The sequence below is a fragment of the Stenella coeruleoalba genome, assembly GCF_951394435.1.
Source record: "Stenella coeruleoalba genome assembly, chromosome: 1".
Lineage (NCBI taxonomy): Eukaryota > Metazoa > Chordata > Mammalia > Artiodactyla > Delphinidae > Stenella > Stenella coeruleoalba.
The window spans coordinates 87,504,085-87,529,877 of NC_137169.1; the positions used below are offsets into that span (position 1 = coordinate 87,504,085).

A 25,793-nucleotide genomic window follows, 5' to 3' on the forward strand; every position below is an offset into this window, starting at 1 on the left:
ATTTCTTAAGGCAAAGACATTGTTGCATCTCTCACAGCTCCCCCCAACACCGAGCTCCACATTAGCTGGAGCCCAAAAAACCCATTATGAATAAGTGAATGAGTGAATACCATCAAGCTGAAAGGAGGGAGACGGCTAACGATTGTCCACCCAGCTAACAGATTTTTTTTTTTTTACTGAAGACATGGCCAAGTTTACCATCACCCTTTGATTATTCAGGAGTTTGTTTTGTGTTTATCCTTGTTTTGTTTTGTTTTGTTTTGTCACAATTCATTAGAACAAACAGGAAAGGGTAGACAAAGGAATAAAAGAGTAGAACATAAACCACATTCTATTTAGAGATCTGTCAGAATTTGTTGTAAAGCTGGGAAAAAAGACTAAATTTACTAAATAAAATGAGGTTTAGAAAATTTGTGCTTTTTAATTCACCCCATAAGTAGCAGTGATAACTACATCCAATTCCCATGGCTAACATATGAATTAGGGTTTTTCAAAGCTAAATTCAGAAATAATCATAGGACCAGGAGAAAACTTAGAGATTTCATCCACATTCCCATCCGCATTGTACCATGCTCAAGAGATGCTCATCCAGTTTCTCCTTGAGCACTTCCAATATCAGGTGGATTAATACCTCCCAAAATACCCTATTCCATTTGAGAACAACTCTCTGTGTTAAGAGTTCTGACATAATGTGGCAGAATCTAGTTTCCTTTAACTGCTTCCCAATCATGACTCTAGCCATTGAAGCTGTACAGCTTTATTTTCTTGATTTCAATCATTCCTCATATCACAGGCTCATTCTAGACACTCTTTTAAATGTCAGTGTCACTCTTAAAATTTGATGCTGAGAGTTAAACAGAACACTCTGACCAGTACAGAGACCTTACTGCTATAATTTCCCTTGTTTGGCTAATCGTATTTCTACAGATATATTTGGGAAGTGATAAGGAGTAGTATAAGGAGCATTATATTTGGAATTATAGAAAATTAGGATCAATAGCAATTCCAACACTAGACCAACTTTATGACTTGGGGAAGCTGATAAACTCTCTGGTCCTCACTTCAGTGTCTCTAAAATTAATAATGAATTAACCTGAAAGCTCAGTATTCAGATACACAATGAATATACAAAAATCAATAGCTTTCTGAAAAACAATAATTAGTCAGAAATTGTAATATGAAAACATCCCATTCCTGATAGCTACATTTTTTTTTAAACTGTTGAAACCTAAAAATAATCCTATTTAGAAAATGTGCAGAATTTATATGAAGAAACCTTTATGTTTTTATACCTACTAAGGAACTGTGCAGGATATATATAGTGAAACTTTACTAAGTGATATAATATATATGTCTAGAGAAGCACACCATTCCTTGAGGTAAAGTTTGAATACAAAAAAGCTGTCATATATTTTCAAATTTATTTTAAGCTTAATGCAATTCTGATCAAAATCTCTAACGAGGCATTCTTGTTCACTTCTGATGGCACCATGAAATTGCTAAAACAGGATGATTTGGCAATTGGTAAAAGAAAACTCAAAAACTGTTTTACCCTTTGACCAAAAATTTCATTAACAAGGAAATTTATATAAAGAAAAATAAGAGATGCATACAAGATGGATTCCTAAGATGTTCATAGCATAATAAAATCCTTTCTTATAGTATATAGTACAAAAGTGGAAGCAAATTCAACGTCCAAAAATAGGCACTAGTTGAATAAACACAGTGCAAATATATATGTGTGTATATATATGCATGTATGTGAAATAGAATAATGCGCATCCATTAAAAATAATTTAGAGGGCTTCCCTGGTGGCGCAATGGTTGAGAGTCCGCCTGCCGATGCAGAGGACACGGGTTCGTGCCCCGGTCCGGGACGATCCCACATGCCGCGGAGCGGCTGGGCGCGTGAGCCATGGCCGTTGAGCCTGTGCGTCCGGAGCCTGTGCTCCACAACGGGAGAGGCCACAGCAGTGAGAGTCCCGTGTACCGCAAAAATAATAATAATAATAATAATTTAGAAAACTATTTAATGACATGGTATATCATTATGTTCATGATATATTAAAAAAATAAGATTACTAAGTGTGTAACATACAATTCAAATTTTATATGAGCTATAATATATCATGCAGATGTAAATCATATATAACAGTAGCGATCTCTGATTATCTCTGGATAAAGATAATTACTATTAGAAGTAACTTTTAAAATTCCATCAGGGTGTGTGGTTTTTTTGTTTGTTTGCTTGTTTGGTTGCTTGGTTGTTGATTTTTTTTTTTTTTTTTTTTGGCTTGGTAGGGAGTGATGAAGCATAAGGAATTGGTTGAGTTTTCAATTTAGTTTCTATTGGAATGTAACAAAATGATTCCAAAGTCCAACTGGAAAAATAAACTACTGCTACTAATTAAGACATTTTAAAGAAAAGCAACAAAGGAAAGCTTGCCCAATAAAATGTTAAATTATCTCATTGGTGCTACATAGTACCAAAATCTATAACTAAAGACACTATACAGATAACCTAGAGCCAGGCCCTAATGTACATTTTTTTGTGTGTAAATGATAAAAGTTAGTAAATGATAAAATTAGTTAACAAAAAAAGTAAATCAATAGGAAAGAATTCTTTGATAAAACTTCAGATTTAGTTTAAAATTTGGGGAAAAAATATTAGACCCTCAGCATTTACCATAAATCAAAATTAATTAGGCTGGATTTAAGAGATTTTTTTAAACTCTTTAGGAAACTGGAAGAAAATATGAGTGAATAATTACTGTATCTCAGATAGTAAAAGATATTAAAAACATAAAAGCAATAGGAAAGGGCTTCCCTGGTGGCTCAGTGGTTGAGTGTCCTCCTGCCGATGCAGGGGACACGGGTTCGTGCCCCGGTCTGGGAAGATCCCACATGCCGCGGAGTGGCTGGGCCTGTGAGCCATGGCCGCTGAGCCTGCGTGTCCAGAGCCTGTGCTCCGCAACGGGAGAGGCCATAACAGTGAGAGGCCCGCATACCGCAAAAACAAAAAACAAAACAAAACAAAAAAACGCAACAGGAAAAATCTTTCAGTAATTCTAGGAACACCATAAATAAAATTTAAAGGCAAATAGGAAAAATTATTTACAACTAGTATGGCAAACAAAAGGTTACTATTCCTAATTCAAAGAGTTCTTACAAATTGTTGATTAATTAATAAGCTTTACCCAAAAATAGGTAGCCATCACAAACAGGAAATTTTAAAAAATAAATAATACAAATAGCCAAGAAAATTATGAAAAATATTTGACCACACTAATATCAGAAATCTGATTAAGACATCAAGATAAGACACTATTTTTGCTCTACTTATATTGCTAAAGGATCTTTTACTTATAATATTCCTAATTAGAGTGAGGTAATGGGCACTGTTTTGCAGAAATATAAGTTAAAATAACTCTTCATTGAAGTTCTTTTACCAATCCGCATCAAGAATTTTTAAAACATCCGTACCCCTTGACGAGCTAACTAAATTCTAGGGACCAATAGTGAGGAAATAATCAGACAAAAGTGGTCAAAATTTTACAAATAAGGAACTTTATCATACAACTACTTATAACAGCAAAAGATTCAAAACAACCTAAAAGGCAGAAAAAGGGAGACTGATTAAGCAAATTACAATATTCTGAATAAAATTCAATATTTTTATTAATAAAATTCAATTAAATGAGAAATGCTCATGACACAATATTAAGTGCAAAAGGTGGAACGCAAAACTGTGTGTATTGGCGTCCTTGCGTGGTTTTCACATGTGTGTCTGTATAAATTTGCATATCTGTGTTTTGGGTACACTGAAGAAACATTGGAATAAAATGCACCAAAATGTACATAGTAGTTACTTCTAAAGTAGTGGGAGTATAGGAGATTTTTATATTCTTCTTTAAAGTCGTCTAGATTTTTCAACTGTTCTGCAATTAACATATCCTATAAGTTTCATAGGGTACATTTATTAATAATAAAATTAATCATTAATTTGGGTCCCTTTTTCCTACCAGACAAGATGTTTGAAATCTTGGATTAGTCATCTTCTATTTCATTGGTTCCCAAACCGGGCTGTTCATTACAGTTGCCTGGAGCAGCTTCTAGCAACAAGTCTTCCAGTGCACACCCACTTCACCCTTGAAATTCTGGTTCAGAAAATTAGCTAAATATGTTTATGTTTACTTTTTTATTGGGCTTAGTTTTTGTTTTTTTTTTATACAGCAGGTTCTTATTAGTCATCAATTTTATACACATCAGTGTATACATGTCAATCCCAATCACCCAATTCAGCACACCACCATCCCCACCCCCCCACCGTTTTCCCCCCTTGGTGACTATACGTTTGTTCTCTACATCTATGTCTCAACTTCTGCCCTGCAAACCGGTTCATCTGTACCCTTTCTCTAGGTTCCACATATATGCACTAATATACGATATTTGTTTTTCTCTTTCTGACTTACTTCACTCTGTATGAAAGTCTCTAGATCCATCCACGTCTCAACAGATGACTCAATTTCGTTCCTTTTTATGGCTGAGTAATATTCCATTGTATATATGTACCACAACTTCTTTATCCATTCGTCTGTCGATGTGCATTTAGGTTGCTTCCATGACCTGCCTACTGTAAAAAGTGCTGCAATGAACATTGGGGTGCATGTGTCTTTTTGAATTATGGTTTTCTCTGGGTATATGCCCAGTAGTGGGATTACTAGATCATATGGTAATTCTATTTTTAGGTCTTTAAGGAACCTCCATACTGTTCTCCATAGTGGCTCTATCAATTTACATTCCCACCAACAGTGCAAGACGGTTCCCTTTTCTCCACACCCTCTCCAGCATTTGTTGTTTGTAGATTTTCTGATGATGCCCATTCTAACTGGTGTCAGGTGACACCTCATTATACTTTTGATTTGCATTTCTCTAATAATTAGTGATGTTGAGCAGCTTTTAATGTGCTTCTTGGCCATCTGTATGTCTTCTTTGGAGAAATGTCTATTTAGGTCTTCTGCCCATTTTTGGATTGGGTTGTTTGTTTCTTTAATATTGAGCTGCATGAGCTCTATTTTTTTTTTTTTTTTTTTTTGCAGTACGCGGGCCTCTCACTGCTGTGGCTCCTCCCATTGTGGAGCACAGGCTCCAGACACACAGGCTCAGCGGCCATGGCCCATGGGCCCAGCTGCTCCATGGCATGTGGGATCTTTCTGGACTGGGGCACAAACCCGGGTCCCCTGCATCAGCAGGCGTACATCAACCACTGTGCCACCAGGGAAGCCCCTGCATGAGCTCTTCATATATTTTGGAGATTAATCCTTTGTCTGTTGATTCATTTGAAAATACTTTCTCCCATCCTGAGGGTTGTCTTTCCATCTTGTTTATGGTGTCCTTTGCTGTGCAAAAGCTTTTAAGTTTCATTAGGTCCCATTTGTTTATTTTTGTTTTTATTTCCAATACTCTAGGAGGTGGATCAAAAAAGGTCTTGCTGTGACTTATGTTAAGGAGTGTTCTTCCTATGTTTTCCTCTAAGAGTTTTATATTGTCCTGTCTCATATTTAGATCTTTAGTCCATTTTGATTTTACTTTTGTGTATGGTGTTAGAGAGTGTTCTAATTTCATTCTTTTACATGTAGCTGTCCAGTTTTCCCAGCACCACTTATTGAAGAGACTGTCTTTTCTCCATTGTATATCTTTGCCTACTTTCTCATAGATTAGTTGACCATAGGTGCATGGGTTTATCTCTGGGCTTTCTATCTTGTTCCATTGATCTAAGTTCCTGTTTTTGTGCCAGTACCATACTGTCTTGATGAATGTAGCTTTGTAGTATAGTCTGAAGTCAGGGAGTGTGATTCTTCCAGCTCCATTTTTTTCCCTCAAGACTGCTTTGGCTATTCAGGGTCTTTTGTGTCTCCATACAAATTTTAAGATTACTTGTTCTAGTTCCGTAAAACATGCCATTGGTAATTTGATAGGGATTGCATTGAATCTGTAGATTGCTTTGGGTAGTATAGTCATTTTCACAATATTGATTCTTCCAATCCAAGAAAATGGTATATCTCTCCATCTATTTGTATCATCTTTAATTTCTTTCATCACTGTCTTATAGTTTTCTGCATACAGGTCTTTTGTCTCCCTAGGTAGGTTTATTCCTAAGTATTTTATTCTTTTTGTTACAATGGTAAATCGGAGTGTTTCCTTAATTTCTCTTTCAGATTTTTCATTAGTGTATAGGAATGCAAGAGATTTCTGTGCATTAATGTTGTACCCTGCAACTGTACCAAATTCATTGATTAGCTCTAGTAGTTTTCTGGTGGCATTTTTAGGATTCTCTATGTACAGTATCATGTCATCTGCAAAGAGTGACAGTTTTACTTCTTCTTTTCCAATTTGTATTCCTTTTATTTCTTTTTCTTCTCTGATTGCCGTGGATAGAAGTTCCAAGACTATGTTGAATAATAGTGGTGAGAGTGGACATCCTTGTCTTGTTCCTGATCTTAGAGGAAATGTTTTCACTTTTTCACCATTGAGAATGAAGTTTGCTATGGGTTTGTCATATATGGCCTTTATTATGTTAGAGGTATGTTCCCTCTATGTCCCTTTCTGTAGAGTTTTTATCATAAATCGGTGTTGAATTTTGTCAAAAGCTTTCTCTGCATCTATTGAGATGATCATATGGTTTTTATTCTTCAATTTGTTAATATGGTGTATCACATTGATTGTTTTGCATATATTGAAGAATCCTTGCATTCCTGGAATAAACCTCACCTGATCATGGTGTATGATCCTTTTAATGTGCTGTTGGATTCTGTTTGCTAGTATTTTGTTGAGGATTTTTGCATCTATGTTCATCAGTGATATTGGCCTGTAGTTTTCTTTCTTTGTGACATCCTTGTCTGGTTTTGGTATCCAGGTGATGGTGACCTCATAGAATGAGTTTGGGAGTGTTCCTTCCTCTGCAATTTTTTGGAAGAGTTTGAGAAGGATGGGTGTTAGCTCTTCCCTAAATATTTGATAGAATTCACCTGTGAAGCCATCTGACCTGGACTTTTGTTTGTTGGAAGATTTTTAATCACAGTTTCAATTTCATTACTTGTGATTGGTCTGTTCATATTTTCTGTTTCTGCCTGGTTCAGTCTTGGAAGGTTATACCTTTCTAAGAATTTGTCCATTTCTTCCAGGTTGTCCATTTTATTGGCATAGAGTTGCTTGTAGTAGTCTCTTAGGATTCTTTGTATTTCTGCGGTGTCTGTTGTAACTTCTCCTTTTTCATTCCTAATTTTATTGACTTGAGTCCTCTCCCTCTTTTTCTTGATGAGTCTGGCTAATGGTTTATCAATTTTGTTTATCTTCTCAAAGAACGAGCTTTTAGTTTTATTGATCTTTGCTATTGTTTTCTTTGTTTCTATCTCATTTATTTCTGCTCTGATCTTGATGATTTATTTCCTTCTGCTAACTTTGGGTTTTGTTTGTTCTTCTTTCTCTAGTTTCTTTAGGTGTAAGGTTAGATTTTTTATTTGAGATATTTCTTGTTTCTTGAGGTAGGCTTGTGTAGCTATAAAATTCCCTCTTAAAACTGCTTTTGCTGCATCCCACATGTTTTGGATCATCGTGTTTTCATTGTCATTTGTCTCTAGGTATTTTTTGATTTCCTCTTTGATTTCTTTGGTGATCTCTTGGTTATTTAGTAACATATTGTTTAGCCTCCATGTGTTTGTTTGTTTGTTTTTTGTGTGTGTGTGTGGTACGCGGGCCTCTCACTGTTGTGGCCTCTCCCTTTTGGGAGCACAGGCTCTCCGGATGCACAGGCTCAGCGGCCATGGTTCACGGGCCCAGCTGCTCCGCAGCATGTGGGATCTTCCCAGACCGGGGCACAAACCCACGTACCCTGCATCAGCAGGCAGGTGGACTCTCAACCACTGCGCCACCAGGGAAGCCCTGTGTTTGTACTTTTTACGTTTTTTTCCCTGTAATTCATTCCTAATCTCATAGCATTGTATTCAGAAAAGATGCTTGATATGATTTCAATTTTCTTAAATTTACTGAGGCTTGATTTGTGACCCAAGATGTGATCTATCCTGGAGAATATTCCATGCGCACTTGAGAAGAAAGTGTAATCTGCTGTTTTTGGATGGAATGTCCTATAAATATCAATTAAATCTATCTGGTCTATTGTGTCATTTAAAGCTTCTCTTTCCGTATTTATTTTCATTTTTGGATGATCTGTCCATTGGTGTAAGTGAGGTGTTAAAGTCCCCCACTATTATTGTGTTACTGTCGATTTCCTCTTTTATAGCTGTTAGCAGTTGCCTTATGTATTGAGGTGCTCCTTTGTTGGGTGCATATATATTTATAATTATTATATCTTCTTCTTGGATTGATCCCTTTATCGTTATTTAGTGTCCTTCCTTGTCTCTTGTATCATTCTTTATTTTAAAGTCTATTTTTTCTTATATGAGTATAGCTACTCCAGCTTTCTTTTGATTTACATTTGCATGGAATATCTTTTTCCATCCCCTTACTTTCAGTCTGTATGTGTCCCTAGGTCTGAAGTGGGTCTCTTGTAGACAGCATATATATGGGTCCTGTTATTGTATCCATTCAGCAAGCGTGTGTCTTTTGGTTGGAGCATGTAATCCATTCATGTTTAAGGTAATTGTCAACATGCATGTTCCTATTACCATTTTCTTAATTTTTCTGGGTTTGGTTTTGTAGGTCCTTTTGTTCTCTTGTGTTTCCCACTTAGGGAATTCCTTTAGTATTTGTTGTAGAGCTGGTTTGGTGGTGCTGAATTCTCCTAGCTTTTGCTTGTTTGTAAAGCTTTTGATTTCTCCATCAAATCCGAATAAGATCCTTGCTGGGTAGAGTAATCTTGGTTGTAGGTTCTTCCCTTTCATCACTTTAAGTATAGCATGTCACTCCCTTCTGGCTTGTAGAGTTTCTGCTGAGAAATCAGCTGTTAACCTTATGGGAGTTCCCTTGTATGTTATTTGTTGTTTTTCCCTTGGTACTTTCAATAATTTTTCTTTGTCTTTAGTTTTTGCCAGTTTGATTACTATGTGTCTTGGTGTGTTTCTCCTTGGGTTTATCCTGTATGGGACTCACTGCGCTTCCTGGACTTGGGTGGCTATTTCCTTTCCCATGTTAGGGAAGTTTTCTACTATAATCTCTTCAAATATTTTCTCTGGTCCTTTCTCTCTTCTCCTTCTGGGACCCCTATAATGTGAATGTTGTTGCATTTAATGTTGTCCCAGAGGTCTCTTAGACTGCCTTCATTTCTTTTCATTCTTTTTTCTTTATTCCGTTCCGCAGCAGTGAATTCCACCATTATGTCTTCCAGGTCACTTATCCGTTCTTCTGTCTCAGTTATTCTGCTATTGATTCCTTCTAGTGTAGTTTTCATTTCAGTTAATTGTATTGTTCATCTCTGTTTGTTTTTTCTTTAATTCTTCTAGGTCTTTGTTAAACATTTCTTGCATCTTCTCGATCTTTGCCTCTATTCTTTTTCCGAGGTCCTGGATCATCTTCACTATCATTATTCTGAATTCTTTTTCTGGAAGGTTGCCTATCTTCACTTCATTTAGTTGTTTTTCTGGGGTTTTTGTCTTGTTCCTTCATCTGGTACATAGCCCTCTGCCCTTTAATTTTGTCTATCTTTCTGTGAATGTGGTTTTTGTTCCACAGGCTGCAGGATTGTAGTTCTTCTTGCTTCTGTTGTCTGCCCTCTGGTAGGGGCTTAGTTTTATTTTTCTGTCCCTTATGGGGCATTGGTTTTTTTAAAAAACACAATAAGACAATCACTTTCAAATAAATATTCCTCTCTCTTCACATTTACACAAATTTCCAAAAGAAAAATAATAAGAAATTTTGTCAAAGGTCATACTAAAACCAAGATATACTGAATTCCCATGATCTAGGTTCCTGTGCTCCTCAGTTTCTTTACCTGCATATGGGGGATAAACATGGTCCATACTTCCTAGAGACTTGGGGAAAATTAAATTGATACATTTAAGTGCTCTAAATAGTTCCTGACACATAAAAATCTCTCAATAAATGTTACCTATTGTTACAACCATCATAGTCATCATCATCAGCAGTTCTTAAAAAATTAAGCAAAAGAAATAGTCTTAAATGCTTTGTTTTTAATAACTGAATGCTATCTCTTAGACATTTCTTGTCTAAATACAAGACTGTTTAACAATTCATTCTACAACTTTGCCAGGTATTAACCAATACATTCACCAGTCATTAAATATTCATAATTGACCTTTTTCTCTCTTCAAAAAACTGGGTCATTTGCCACTTTCAGCCTTATGGTGCCTCTTCACTTCACCCAAGATTCCAAGACTACTTGATAATATTTTCCTGTCGTGTCTATAAATTTTTCTGCTCCCTGAAATGAAACCCATTGGAGTCTGAGCAGTTCTGTCTTTAGTGCTTTATATCCTCTTGGGCTTTGATTTCCCTTTAAGCATATTTTTTCTACCCTTTCCAGGATCAAGATTATTCTCCTCAATCAAAAAGAATGGAAGTAAAATAGGAGTGAAGTAGTTCTAGTTTATCTCTGACATGTTGATATTACACTCTGTATCTCAGCAGTAGTCCTTTTGCTCTCAACATAACTTAAATATTGAATATATATATATTTACTTGTACACACAGGCTTTTTGTGTCCTCAGTGTTTTTTACATGCTTCACATCTTGTCAGCCTATATTTGTACCTTATTTACGTATTTGTACATATTTGTACCTATTACAAATGGGTACCACCTGTTTATCTGTATTCTTGGTTTCACGAGCTTTGGGGAAGCTCCCAGTGATATTAAGCTATTTAGTTTGGTTTTGTTTAGTTCTCTTTTCTTTTTACTTGAGATCATTTTTTAATTGGGTATCAACATTTCCATTGGTAAATTGCCCATACTTCATGATCTATCTTCCTTCTTAAAATGCTTGTCTCTTTTTCAAGAAATTTTTAAAATAATTTTTCAAGAATTTTTTTCAAGAATTTAAAAAATCTACTTTCATTGAAATGTAGTAAACCTCTAACTATGCTCAGGATTCAACTCTAGGAGCATTGTGTTAGCACATCCCTTTCCTTCAAGGTTATCATTATATACATTTCACCAGGAAGTTTTGCATTGTTGGTAGTATTTAAATCCAAATAGTAGCTTCTATTATTGTTCTTTTGAGACCTTAAACAGTGAAAATATCAGCAAAGGTAGTCAAGAAGTTACAAGATACTTCTATCAGAATGAATCTGAAACCATTTGCCTAATTGAATTCACAAAGTTCTATTATCAATAATGTCTAATTAATCCCAAAATAAATTTCCATATGGGTTCCCTTCCTCCAATACCTCTTAAATGTAGGTGTTTCATGAAGGCTCTGTCTTTAGCTCTCCTTTACATAAATATGTCTCTTGTCATGCTCTGATGTAGTCTCCTGGCCTCAGCTACCCCTTCCAAAACTCTGGCATCTTTATCTCTAGCTCTGACTTCCCTTCCGATCTAGCTCCATCCAACATTTCAACTACCTGCCAGATTATTCCACCAGGTTGTTCCAAAGACACCTCAACCTTGGTGTGAATCATCATCTTCCCTCCCAAACTCTCTTTCTTCTCCTGAATTTCCTATTTCTATTAGTGATTCTGTTCTCCTCTCAGTTTACCTGGATATAAAAGCCTTATACCCCATTTGACCTCTTCCTCTCCTGCATCCATATGTCATCAGTTGCCAAGTCCTGCTAATTTTAACTCCTTGGTATCTCTGACATCCACACCCTCTGTTACCTCTTGTTCAAGCTCTCTTGATCTTATGTATGAGTTGTAGCCTAACTGATTATCCCTTTCAAGTTGTCCTCCTTCAGTATCTATAAATCAGGCTATTTTAAGCTTCTTAAAACATGGTTTTAATTCTATTATTCCTCTCCCTCTGAAAACCTTTCATTGCTCCCTATCTCAATATGTAAATAAATTCTAAACTCCTTTCCCTGCTTTTTAGTATTCTCTATTAAGGATTTATCCTCATCTCATTTTCTTATTTCGTTTCCCTCTACTCTCTGTATGACAACTTGGATTCCGGACTTGCTATTCCAAATAATGTCCCAATTTTCTACAACAGGCCTTTGCTCACAATGAGCTCTAGAGGTGAATGCCCTTCCTCCCCACCCCCAGCCCTCCAGCAACTACCCAACATACTCTATTTGGATGCTACTTGAAAGCCTCTCCTAACCAGATCATCTAGAAACAACCACTCCCTTTCGCCCCTCAACTCTCACAAGACCTCACTTGTGCCTTAGTAATGACATTTATCACTTATTTCTTAGACTATAGTTCCTTGCACAAATGATTTTCCTTCTTAAAGACAATGTAACCTCCTTGGTGAAAGTATCTACTTCTGAATAATTTTCAAACATAGCACAACTCTTAACATCACCTTAGCATAGCATTTATAGAGAAGTTCCTAAGTGCTGAATAAATTAAAAATTATATAACTCAGGATCAATCCTGCCTTCTTGATAGATTCAAGCATTTTAGAATATTAGCTAATCATTAATCAATAATATCTCTAAAATACTCACACTCCTAAGTATTGTGCTTACTTTTATCAAGTATGTGATTGTAGTAATATCAATGAATCATAGATGGTCACAAAAGCTTTATAGTTGTACAATTTTACTAAATTAATTTTCAAAACAATTAAGAGCTAGGCTTTTACAGAACTGGAATCTGTGGGTGTCAGCTGCTAAAATATTCCAAGTCAGACAGCTGAAACTCTAGGCAATTGTTCATTGAACAAAACGTCTTTACTAGTTGAACACTGAAGAAGTAAACAGGACTTCTCTGGTGGTGCAGTGGTTAAGAATCCGCCTGCTAATGCAGGGGACATGGGCTCGAGACCTGGTCGGGGAAGATCCCACATGCCGTGGAGCAACTAAGCCCGTGCGCCACAAGCACTGAGCCTGCGCTCTGGAGCCCGTGAGCCACAACTACTGAAGCCTGCGCGCCTAGAGCCTGTGCTTGGCAACAAGAGAAGCCACCACAATGAGAAGCCTGCGCACCACAACGAAGAGTAGCTCCTGCTCGCTGCAATTAGAGAAAGCCCGCACATAGCGACGAAGACCCAACGCAGCAAAAAATAAATAAATTTATTTTAAAAAAAAAGTAAACAGAAATATATGTTATTACGAAGTGAAAGAGTGGCATGGACATATATACACTACCAAATGTAAAATCAGTAGCTAGTGGGAAGCAGCCACTTAGCACAGGGAGATCAGCTCGGTGCTTTGTGACCACCTAGAGGGGTGGGATAGGGAGGGTGCGAGGGAGACTCAAGAGGGAGGAGATATGGGGATATACGTATATGTATAGCTGATTCACTTTGTTATAAAGCAGAAACTAACACACTATTATAGAGCAATTATACTCCAATAAAGATGTTGAAAGAAAAGAAATATATGTTATTCATAATGGTTAACGGTAATAAATATCTGACGTGCTGGATTATGACAAGTGTATATAGAGATGCTCAAGCTTCTGGGAAATTCTGGGAAGCAGATGGTATTTCAATAAAAATCCATTTATTCCATGATAATTGGGAAGGAAGTAGCTGGCTATGATAACTTTTGGTATACTAGCAATAGAACTACATGTAAAACTTATAATTTATTCTGCCATAATGAAACTAAATTGTTGCCATATATTTTTCAGTAATGCTTATAGATCTTTATGAAATTTGGCAAAAGGATAATAACTTGCTGCTGATGAATACCTTATGAGGAAAAGTACTCCTATGTTAAAATAGAGTCATGCCCATAACATTATAAAATTACCTTCTTAACTTCCTAGACTGATATGAGACAGGCATCACATTACCTCTGAGTGACAAAACATTGGTATTCCTTAGCAACCCTTCGATAAGCATCGTGTTGCCAAAACACTTAGACGCCCTGCCTCTACCCACAGCTTTCATTACCTTATCACTAACCTCAGGATGAAACAAACAACCCAAACTGGTTACCGGCAGTGGTGGGGAAGTGTTGCTGGGTTCAGCAGTCACAGTCACACACACATAATGTGATCTTTTCTATGGGCTGTCCACTGAGAGAGATGGGCGGTTGCAGGGAACTAAAAATGTGCTTCTTTCTAATGAGGGGCCCTCCTCCGGCGCTGGTTGTGCTGGCCTCCAGACCTCAGTACTTCCCGATAGACAGGGCAATGGGGAAGGTGTGAGAAGCTAGACTAATTTCCCACTCAGGGAAATGGTATAGTGAATTGGCTAAGAGGCTGAACTCAGATTGCCTGACTTCAAATCCTGGCTCTGCCACTTACTAGTTGTGAGAACCTGGACTGGTTAGTTAATCTCCAGAAACTTCCATTTCCTCTTCTATAAAATGAAAATACTACAATATCTCTTTATTGTCATGACTATTAAGTGTAATATTATTATATCTCTGTTATTATGACTATTAAGTTAAATAGTGCCTGAAAAATACTTACCAAAATGTTTGGCACAATAAGTTTAAACTATTACCAACATTTGCTCGGTAACAGTTTTGAGATATAATGGAGAACTGACTCACAGAGGTCTTCATAGTTTTTATTCCTAATGACCAGATTTCATCCAAACAAACAAGTGAATCTGAATATCGATGCGTGTTGCCTAGCTCTTTTTTTTTTCCAAAAGAGCTGTTTATGAAAGTTAAAAAACAATACAGGCAAGGTCATATACACTTCTTACACACAAAGAGAAACATGACATAAATTTGGACAGCAATGTATTTTCAAATGAATGCTGTTACATTCAACAAATATACCTGAACTTATGCATCAAAAAGGAGATTTACCTTCAAAAGAGTCACATCAGGAAGCCATGCACTTGTTTCAATAACGCTGCCAAATATTTTTGGAACTCTTCCTTCTAAATTACCTCCTGAGCCTGCTTCAAATTCTTTTAGATGTCTTCATTGGAAACAAATGTTTACCTTTGGGAGTTTTCAATTTTGAAAGCAGATTTAGAAACAACTCATAAATAAGATGGAGGATAATGTCACCTCTGGTCAAAAAATAAGGAAATAAGGGCCTTTTTGCATGGCTTGTAAAACATCTCAAACAACTCCAGACAGGGAATCTCTAAAACATTTCAGACCAATGGAACCATTATCAGAAGTAGTGTGTTGCTTTCTGTGTGATTAACGGATTACATGTTTATTTACTTAATTGTATTAAACAAATACTTGTAGAGCACTATGTGTCAAGCCCTGTTCTAGGAGCCTTTGCATATATTAGCTAATTTAATGCTCATCTTATGAGGTAGATGCCCTTATTACTTCCATTTTACAGATGAGGTAATGAGGCACAAAGTTAAGGGTTTTGTTCCAGGACACACAGCTAGTTAATGGCAGAGCCAGAAATTGAAACCAGGCTTTCTATATAGTATAGAGGCTATATTTTCTAAAAAGTACAACTTCTGTGTATAGATAGTTATTCTATCTGGGATTTTAAGGTATTGCAAATTTAAACTTGGTGAAAGATACTATACCTCTCCATGAATTTTTTTAACCTCTGCTAGAAGCCCTCTTAGTGTTAACATGCATTATCTGATCCTTCTTTTTTCTCTCTCTCTCTGCCCATAGCAAGGTTTACAGGAGGTAACAGTCTCACTTTCTAGTTTCCTCGTGTTCTATTGCTCTGTAGGCTATCCTGTTTTCCCACATAAGCAGATCTTTTACCCAGCAGTTTCTTCAGCCTTATGCCAGGAACAGTCTCTCTCCTCACAATGTTTCCTCATGCCTATTTCAAAACTCCCTCCTTAAAATTCACATTTTCCATTGCATCTCTAAGGAGCTCAATCTTGTTAGACTTAATGGGGAAGATAGAAAAGATGAGTGAGGAAGGAAAGACATTAAAATATTTTTCAATTCTCTTTGAAAAAGCACCTTATATCATTTTCCATCAGTAAAATGCTTTGAATGCCTCACTTTGCTCTCCTTTGCCTTGAAATAGGAGTTTCCAAAGCAGCTTCATACCAATGCCAAGAGCATACCACTGGTCAGCCATTCGATAATGACAACATCCCCAAGGAAACATACTTAAGCAAACTGAAAAAAAATAGATTATGCTGGAACACTTTTTATTTCAGGATAAAAGAAAAATACAGGAAGAAATCTCACAGAAGCGTTTGAAAATAGAGGAAGAAAAACTAAAGCACCAGCATTTGAAGGTAACTTATGACTTTAATTTCATTTCAATGATTTTGCATTCAAATATTCTAATTGCACTCAAATTTCAGTAGTAAAGATGCTTTAGGAAGGAAAAAAATTCCAACAGTTATACTAACACCCTAATAACCATAAGGGAAGCCAATAAGCTAGTAATATTTGCATATGAGACTAATACCTCCTGGCAAACATGTGGAAAATTGAAAACATGTTTTTATTACTTTTACCCTTTTTTACTGAATTTCCTCACTTTCTTGGGTAACCTTGAGAATTCAGTCTTGATAGTTTGGCCCTGAATACAGTCTTGCTTAACATCCCTTGGGAGTGGATCCAGCTGGGAAGTCCATTTTGAAATCAATGAAAAGCCAGCCCTTACCCAGGGCATGCAAAGCAGACAGTGTCTGGCCTGCTCAAGGATGCTCGTATTCAAAAGCTCAGTGCGATGAATTCAATGTTGTTTGAGTGTGGTTCAAGGTTCTGTTTTATTTTGTTTTGACAGAACATGAGATCATAACCAAAAATAAACCTCCATTTTTAAAATCAGACTTTACATCTTTCATGGGTGTGGTCATTTTGTAATTTAAGCACACTGAGTCTCACATTTTATTATGTAGCTTAGTCATAGGGTGCAACCAAATGACAAACAGGAGCTCCTTGTGAACAGGCCCAAGCAGGAAACTACCTACCTGGCAGGGCTTCTGTCGATAGATGTAATAAATCCCTCAGTGAAACAATGCCGCACACTCGTGGGGTCTACAATCTTTTGGTAAACTTGCCGAATTCAGCTAAGTCCATCTTTCTGATGGATCAAGTAACCACCTCTTGAGAGAAAAAAGACACAGGTTAGGATTCCAATTAGCCTCAGCGCTCTGGATTCTGTTTGCTTCTTTGCTCCTATACAAATTGACATTTCCAATGTTTGATGAATAATTTCAATACGTAGTCAGCCTGCTATCCTTACAGTTTGTCACATTGAATTTACATGAGTAGGAGACATAGCCAAGACATGCCGTGTGTACTCCCAGAAAAATCAATGAAATAACAAATTTTACCAAGTCATTGTGATACAAGTCAAATGAAGTCAAAAGCAAGTCTACAACAATTTTTGAGATAGGCAATTTCTAACTCCAAAATCTCCCTCTCTCTCTCTCTCTCTTTCACACACAAACATACACACACACACACACACACACACACACAATTTGGATCTCACAGTGAACTAATTACTGCTTCTGCGTAATTGCTATCCTTGCAGAATGAGTAGCCAAACAACATTAGAGTTCACAGTAGAAAAAAAGTTTTATATATCCTCTCTGTTCATTCTAGGAAGTAAGTTTCACACAGGAAAACACACATTCTAACACACTGAGAGGTCCATTTCTGAAGTGACACCTCATTTCAATAATTAACAAAAACAGTCCGAAAAGTAATATATACTGTTCCCTATAGGTTTGCTTTCTGGATCCCAGAAGACCTCTTCTAATCCAATCCAGTCAAAGCATGTATCATGCTTTGGACTGCAGTACACAGTTGTGCAGATGGTATACTGCGTAAAGTTACCTGAGACAGGGGGGTGCTGAAATCCTGCCCATACTCCCTTGGAACAGTGCACTCTGGCACAGGGCTGCTTCTGTCTGGAGGACAAAGTTTCTTTCTCTCTGCACAAAAGTGCTGTCCACCTTCCCAAGCTGTGCACTGACCTGAAGGAGTAGGAGTGGGGAACTGTACCTTTTCCTAATTTGCATATTAATGCCTTAGAGACCAGCGGTAGCCTTGAGAGTTGTAGCCCTTCTGCTTGCAACCTACTGGGAAATTCAAGGTTAAGTAAATAATTAGTACAAGTTAAAGGATGATTTTTTTTAATTTAAGCATAAGTGTAAGCATTAGTAATTCTTTAATCTGGGGTGGCCAAAAAAAGTTCTGTTAAAGGTGTGGGATGTAACCTGAGTCTTAACTGATAAGTAGAAAACCTTCAGTCAATAAACATTTATTAAGTACCTATTATGTACAAGGTACTAAGCTGGACATGAAGAATATAAAATAAGTTTGATCTGTGCCCTTAAATGGTAACTGACACATAAACTCATAATGACATTTATACTGTGATGAACACTATATTCAAGGCATCAACTGCAAAGGGAACATAGAGGAGAGAATGGCTGTTTCAGTAAGTACATTCTTCCAAGTTCTGCAGAAAATGGTTGGCTATTCCAACAGCAACTAGGCACAATTCCAAAATAGGGTTCAAAAATGTGCAGAAGTGTTCTAAAAATTGATTCCAAAATATCTTCACCAAGTCAAAAAAGCTCTGTTGGCTTCTGCAATTACCAGCCTTTCTTTTTATTTTCTTCTTCATCCATTTGTCTCCATTCCAGTGACTATCCTCACCACTTTCCCGATTGCAAATTATTTCATTACATGTCAATGACTCACTTTGAACAACACAAATGTAAATATTTACAAAGTGCTCCTTCTGTGTGAGCAGTACACACACTTCAAAATAGTTGTGGTAACTCACTCTAATATCCTTTAGCTCTGGAACCTGACATTCATACCAATGACATCCTGGAAAGGGAGTTTCCACGGCCATTAACAGCATTCTCACATTCAAACATTCTGAGACTTGTCCACTCTTGATCTTTTTGCCTAGTACTCAACCTAGAAAACTTTTCTGGAAGTCCATTTAAATCATGGTATGAAAAACTAATTTATTCTTAATGTCTCCTATAACTGCTGTGCAGAATATAGAAGTGTTTCAAGAAAACCTTTCCCTAAAAGACTGCCAAAAGATCTACTACCTGTGTATCACTTATATTTTTATTTAGTTACTATGGCTTTTGATTCTGAATGTCATTGTTGTGAAATAGATTTTATTCTATTCCTCAATCTCATAGACTAAAGCATAAGTCTAAACTGTGACATAAAAGCAAAATAACTGTCTTGTGGTTACCACAATATGTGATTATACCATATCATTCTGATTGTACATCTAAATTATATATTTTATATTTAGAGGCAAAAAGTTCTCTGCCAGAGTTAAATGACAATTCCTGAACTATGAACAAAGCTTATAAGGCTAAAATTAAAATTATTCTTAGTCCTAACCAGACTAAGAACCAAGAATGAAGCCCCAAGATAACATAATTATGTCACAGGAGCCATTCTCCACCCTCTACAACTCAGCATCATAAGACCATCCCATCTGAGTGTTTCTTACAGTGATATGGATGTAACTGACTGAAACTATCCTTGCAGGTGGTTTGTAAGAACTGTAATTTACTTTGATGGATGTCATCTATATTATTTACTGTGCATTAGCTATCATCATATTCCATCAAATAAAAATAAACTAAAATCAAGGTAAATTCTTAAATGCTGATATATTGAGATTTTCTTGGCATATTATCAGGAAATAAATCTTGACCTTTATTAATAATATTTACTGTGTCTGTGGGAACACATTTTTACAAACAACTGAACAGCTATAATTAAGGGAAAAGATAACATTGTGGGAAGGAATCTGGCTACAAACTGGAATAATACAAACTGCTTTTATGGGGTGTGTTGTCCACATGAAATTTCTTGAAACTCTGAAAAAAACCAACACAAATATGATGATCTGGGTTGAGATAATTACTGACTTAATCTAGTGGTTTTCAAACTGTGTCCCATGCATCTGTAGGCTTCTAGGCCCCCTAATTGCTTCAACTAGAGCAGGCCACATTTCATCTATTCTACAAGTTATAATTCCAAATAACATTTATTTGTAATCAGTGTAATATTTTTAATGATTTGAAAAAAAATTGCCTTAGTTAAAATAAACTTCCTTTGGTAATTATCTAGCCCAATCAACCTTATTTAAATTTATTTTAAATTCAGAGGTATTTACATTCCAGTTGTATTAATTCTGTTTTAAAAAACAAGCATGTTTTTTAAAAAAGACAAATATTCCTCTTACTTGCTTTCATTCTAATCATGGTGTTAGAGAGAGAAGTGTCAAAAAAATAAGGAAAATTCCCATTCTTCTCTTCTCACCATTTTAGAAACAGTAAATTCCCAGGGAATAGTTATTGAATAAATAATTTACAAAGGTAGATAGATATATAGTGACAGTACTTTTCTTCAGGAAGAAAAGAAGAAACTCAAACACTTTGAAAATAATATCTAACAGTTTTCCCTTGAGACACAGACAGGATGCTAGCTAAAGCCCCCTGAAGTTTACAGGTCTTCTTCATTTGCTTTGTCTTCTTAGGCTCAAGTCCAGGAATGTAATTATTTCATGCAAATTCGAGGGCATTTTTTTTCCACCTGATGAAACATAAATCTTTTTTGTTTTATTAAAGTTGACAAAAATTCAACTCACAAATATTTAGACAGATCGGTGAATTTTATGTATCATATGATTGGGACGAGTAGGGAGCTGAACGTAAAGGATATCTAGAACCAAGGAGGCTCTCAGAAGAAAGAAGGGGTACTGGGTAGGCAAAACAATAAATGTCAACCACAGAGACTAAGACTGTCATTGAATTAGTTTAAGATACAATAGCAATCTCTTGTTTTGCCCACCATTCCAATTAATCCCACAAAAGATTTTATTTTTTTTTGGAGGGGTCACTATGTACTGTCACTGGGATGAATAGCAAATGGCTTCAAGGAGCTTGTTACTTTGACACAGATATACACCCATCAACCCAACAAATCATAGTAAGGCATCATCATGATGAGGTCCCTACATGACTGTTAAAAATACAGTAAATATACAGTATAGGTAAACATACACTGCTGTGTGATTCTGAAGAAGGAGAGTTCCCTGGGGGTGAAGTGAGGCTGGGGGTGGGGTGGGGGAAGATGCAGAGGTAGGACAGGGATCTTCATAGAGAAGGAGGACCTGAACTAGACCTTAGGATATACATAGGATTCAGATACATAAACCCTGGCTTTAGAAAGGGGTCAAGAAGGGTGCAAAGTAGGAAACTATCAGATTTATTCAGGCAAGACAGTGAGAGAAAACAATTTCTCTTTAATATTTCCACCATTGAAATTAATAAGATTTGAAAGCATTCAGATTTTGGAATTTTCGATTGATATAAGAACATATATTTATGTTTTCTGATATCAGAAAAAGGCCTTGAGGGAGAAATGGCTTCTAGATGGAATCAGCAGTGGAAAAGAACAGGAAGAGATGAAGAAACAAAATCAACAAGACCAGCACCAGATCCAGGTTCTAGAACAAAGTATCCTCAGGTATGGCCCTCTCTGAGATACTCCACAACTACCTTTATTTTGACTTTGTCCTATGTTAAATGTATAAAGGCCATTCTCCTTTTTAGGGGCACAATCAGATCTTCCATTTGGATTTCTAAGACTAAGAAAACACACCAGAAAGCAACAACAGAAATTTTGCTGTAAAGGTCCCCAAAACATAGCAACACGAGACTCATTTTTAAAATACATATGGGTGGGGCTTCCCTGGTGGCGCAGTGGTTGAGAGTCCGCCTGCCAATGCAGGGGACACGGGTTCGTGCCCCAGTCCGGGAAGATCCGACATGCCGCGGAGCGGCTGGGCCCATGGGCCATGGCCGCTGAGCCTGCGCGTCCGGAGCCTGTGCTCCGCAACGGGAGAGGCCACAACAGTGAGAGGCCCGCGTATCGCAAAAAAAATAAAATAAAAAATAAAATAAAATAAAATACGTATGGGTGACTTACCCATAGCTCTCTGAGCCCATTTCCTCATCTACAAAATGGTAGTAACAATATCTATCTTTCAGAGTTGTTGAACAGATTAATAAATGCATGTACTAAACTACTAGCACCTACCTGGCATTTGGCAAGAGAGCAAAAGCAGTTCTTCACTGCCTCAACCCCCTCTCTCATCTTAGGACAGGTGACAGTTATAAGAGTGTGTGCATACTCTCCCCCCATCACACCTCTTCCCAGGCCCTCCTTAGCCTCAGCCATGATATTTTGGAAGAGAAGACACTGTAGGACTACTTCACTAACATTTTCTCTCTTCTACTTCTCTGATTGGTCACAGGGGTTGACTTCACTTCTCAGTGTCCTTTCCTGACCATCAAACACAATTAGTACAGACTCAGCAACTTTGGATATAGCAAGTAAAGTTTTTTAATTGCCTTGGCTTAAAATGAGGTGCTGGACCTGAAAAAAATTGGAAAGCTCAAATACAAGATAGGATTATTAATATTATCACAAAGTATAGATAGCACAGAAGAAAAAGGTGTGAGAAATGTCAGCATCATTTTCTAGCCCACACATGGAAAAAAGATGGAATTTTTTGTGGTATGATAATGACAATAATTTAAAGCCTACACATCTTTGAAACATAGGTAACTTTCAAAGCCTCACTCACTGCAAATTTGTTATCTTTTGTGAGGACCATAGGAAAGACCGGGAAGATAAAAATGTCCAATAGCTGTGCTATGACCACATTTTGTCCATACTCACGACACTATGTAAACAGATTGCATTAGGCCTTAAATTGACAACATGGAAAAAGAAAAACAACTTGCTTTTTGCAACTGATTTTTATTTTACTAGCTTAATTTCATACACTTGTATATTTAATAGCTAAAATCATTGACTGCTCATTCTTATTTAGATGTTTTTAAATTAACCATTCTTTTAAAGTTATATTTTATAACTGAAATGTTTATATTTATAAACTCCTCAGTTGTTTGTTCAAAGATATGTACTGCTGCTGAATGGAAGATAGTAAATACTTTTTAAATAACTCAATAAATCAACTCTACAGTTTGGAAAACTTGATTATTCGTAAGGCATCCCTTAGCAAAAGCTTCCTAACAAAGTCTGGTTTAGCTGAAGATTGCTTTCCTCACCCTTCCACACACAATCCTTATCTCTCAAGGAGCTCTGAATTTAATCCCTGTAAACCCTTGCCCTGCACAGACACCTCCTTTCTTCCCCCTCAGAGCCCCTTCTTTGGAGTCTTTCCACATACTGAACACCTACAACTTTCTCTGCATCTGATGATAAATGAAGTAGTTACATATACTCAAAGTCCATTAACGAGTTTGGGCTGCTTTCTGAGTAATCCAAGAGAATTTACTAGGACTATACTGATGGCTTTCAGGCCTTGCCTGAATGCTCTGAGAATCACATAAGCTTCTAGGAGTTTTGGTAGTGGCTTGCCTAGTTAGGGCTCCTATGTGACGAAAGAGAGAGAAAAAGAGGGAGGGAGGGAGGGAGGGAGGAAGGAAGGGACAAAGGGAGGAAGAAAGAAGAACAAAAACAAGGAAGAGGAGGAAACCTATTTGCTGAGCCATATTATGCACCAGGCACTTTGCATATATCATCCCATTGAATCTCCATAACCCTATAAGGCAGGTGTTATGATCTTCACTTTTTGCAGAGAGATTAAAGAATTCGCACTGTTAGGAAGTGGCAGATCAGAGACTACTTAATCTGACTATCCAATGCTGCCTATAAAATAATGGCACACAGCAACCTCTGTGGACTGAAAATTCATTACCTTGTAAGAAGTCTTTGAAGCATGTTCTGTCCCTTGGTTCTGCTTTCTCCAAACAGCCTTTACCACAATCAGGATCTTCTTCCACGTCCAATTAATGTCTTTGTTAAACTATCAATTAAATGTCTATTCATTACCCAATTTCTGGCATCTCACTGCGACTTTATTTTAGATCTTTAGGATGTCATTAACCCATCAGTGCTCCTTTATTAACACCAAACAATTTTAATCCCCAAATATAAATAATAATAACAGTAATGGTTCATTTTTAAATGGCCTTGTGCAATTTACAAAGCAGTTGCACTTCCATTAAGTCATTGATTACTCACAGCAACCCTAGAAAGAAAGCATCAACACCTCCATTTCATAGATGAAGAAATACGCTCAAAGAGGATAAGGGACTTCACTAAGATCACAGAGCCAGTAAAGGATAGATTTGGGTCTCAAAGTGAGTCAAATTCAGTGCTCTCCAGCTGTAAATAGAGAGCTATAGGTGTCAATGCTCTGGAAGTAGTAAAATACCTGACACCTAACAGCAAACTGCATGGTTTAAGGAGTAGTCCTAAAAAGATGTATATGCAAAGAGCTAGTAAAGAATTTGCACCATCATGACCCATAAAGGCATATTTATCTCAAAAATGTGCAGGGAACAGAACATTCTAAAGCAACATACAGAGACAAAAAATAACAGTGCATTGTCAGTATTAAGCAGCCTCCACTACTGCCTAGCATTATAGAAATCACGTTGCCAAAGCAGCTTTACCTGATAACTGAACATTTTTTCCTCAGATATTTCTAAAGCTGCTAAATAATCAGGTACATGTTTTAAAATTCATTCTTTTTCAGAAACAACTACCCACAGTGCTTAAGAAGCTTTTATTACCAGCTAAATACAGTGCATTTTCCCGTAAGCTCTGAATGGCAACCAAGCCAATGGATGAGGTTGAAGTAGGCAGAGCCATCCTCCTTCCCTAAGCAGAGAAAGTATCCCAATCCCTGAATGTGATTTATCACCCTACTTAGGTGCCTGCTCAAGGGTAACATTTGCCATCTGCAAGGCCTCTCAGCTACAGGATAAGATTTTAATAGGCACATCAGAATAGAAATGTTGCTATTACCTCAGAGTCTGTAGCAAGGCCAGACTGCCCATGAAGTTTGCATTCCTTTTACCTCCACGGTTTCATGAGATGAACTGAAAGAGCATGGTCTTTGTCATTCAAATCCCTGTTCTGCGGACCACAGTTCATAAGCCTAGCCATGTTCTTTCATCTCTTTGGGCCTCAACTTCCTTGTCTGTAATAGTGGACCATCATAAGCCACTTCATGGGACTGGGATGAGTGAAACAACTTCATGAGTGCCTGACACATGGTAGGTGTTCAGAAAACATTAGATACTATTTCTTATAAGGAGTCAAAAATAATTAAAAGAAGGACACTGCCTAGAGCTTTATCTGGAGATTTTCATCTTTTGGCTAAGAACTCTCATTTCTTTATGCTAGTACAAAGAATCTTTTTCTTTGAGTAATCTTAGGTTATCCCCCAACTAAGATTCTTTCCATATGGAAAATAATTGATGGATTTTCTTTATGGTTTGAAGACTAAAATGTTAATAATATCAGTTAATTTTTACAGAGCATTTGTTGTAGACCCTCAGGCACTGTACTAAGCACTTCATATATATTATTTCGTGAATTCTCACAACCATCTTATGAGGGAGATAACATTTAACAGGTGAGAAAACTGACATTTATAGAGGCTAATTTGCCCCATGTCATACAGCTAAAAAATTAAGAGCCAGAATTTAAAATAGAATTAAAACTCCTAATCATAAAAATAAATTGTGTCTTGGATCCATAGCAAAATTTTACAAAAGTTAAATCCTACAAAAGCTATGCTCTACAGCATTTTTAATTTCCAATCCATGCTATCATTTCACTTTTATATGCATCATTTTATAGAGACATTCATGTGACTCTTTATCATATTAAAAGCACTCAGAGTTTCCCTGACTCACACATAACCTTTAAGTAAAGTATGTCTTCATATTTATCCTCTCATTTTTCCTTTC

General features: G+C 36.8%; 1 protein-coding gene across 1 annotated transcript in view; it reads left to right on the top strand.

Moving 5' to 3' along the window:
* PALMD (palmdelphin) overlaps positions 1 to 25,793 on the top strand; it is a 55,264-nt gene that overhangs the window by 9,186 nt on the left and 20,285 nt on the right. The window contains exons 3-4 of the mRNA XM_079937759.1: positions 16,143 to 16,223; positions 21,341 to 21,465. Of these exons, the coding sequence (XP_079793885.1) occupies positions 16,143 to 16,223; positions 21,341 to 21,465 (206 nt within the window). The remainder of the gene's footprint in view (positions 1 to 16,142; positions 16,224 to 21,340; positions 21,466 to 25,793) is intronic.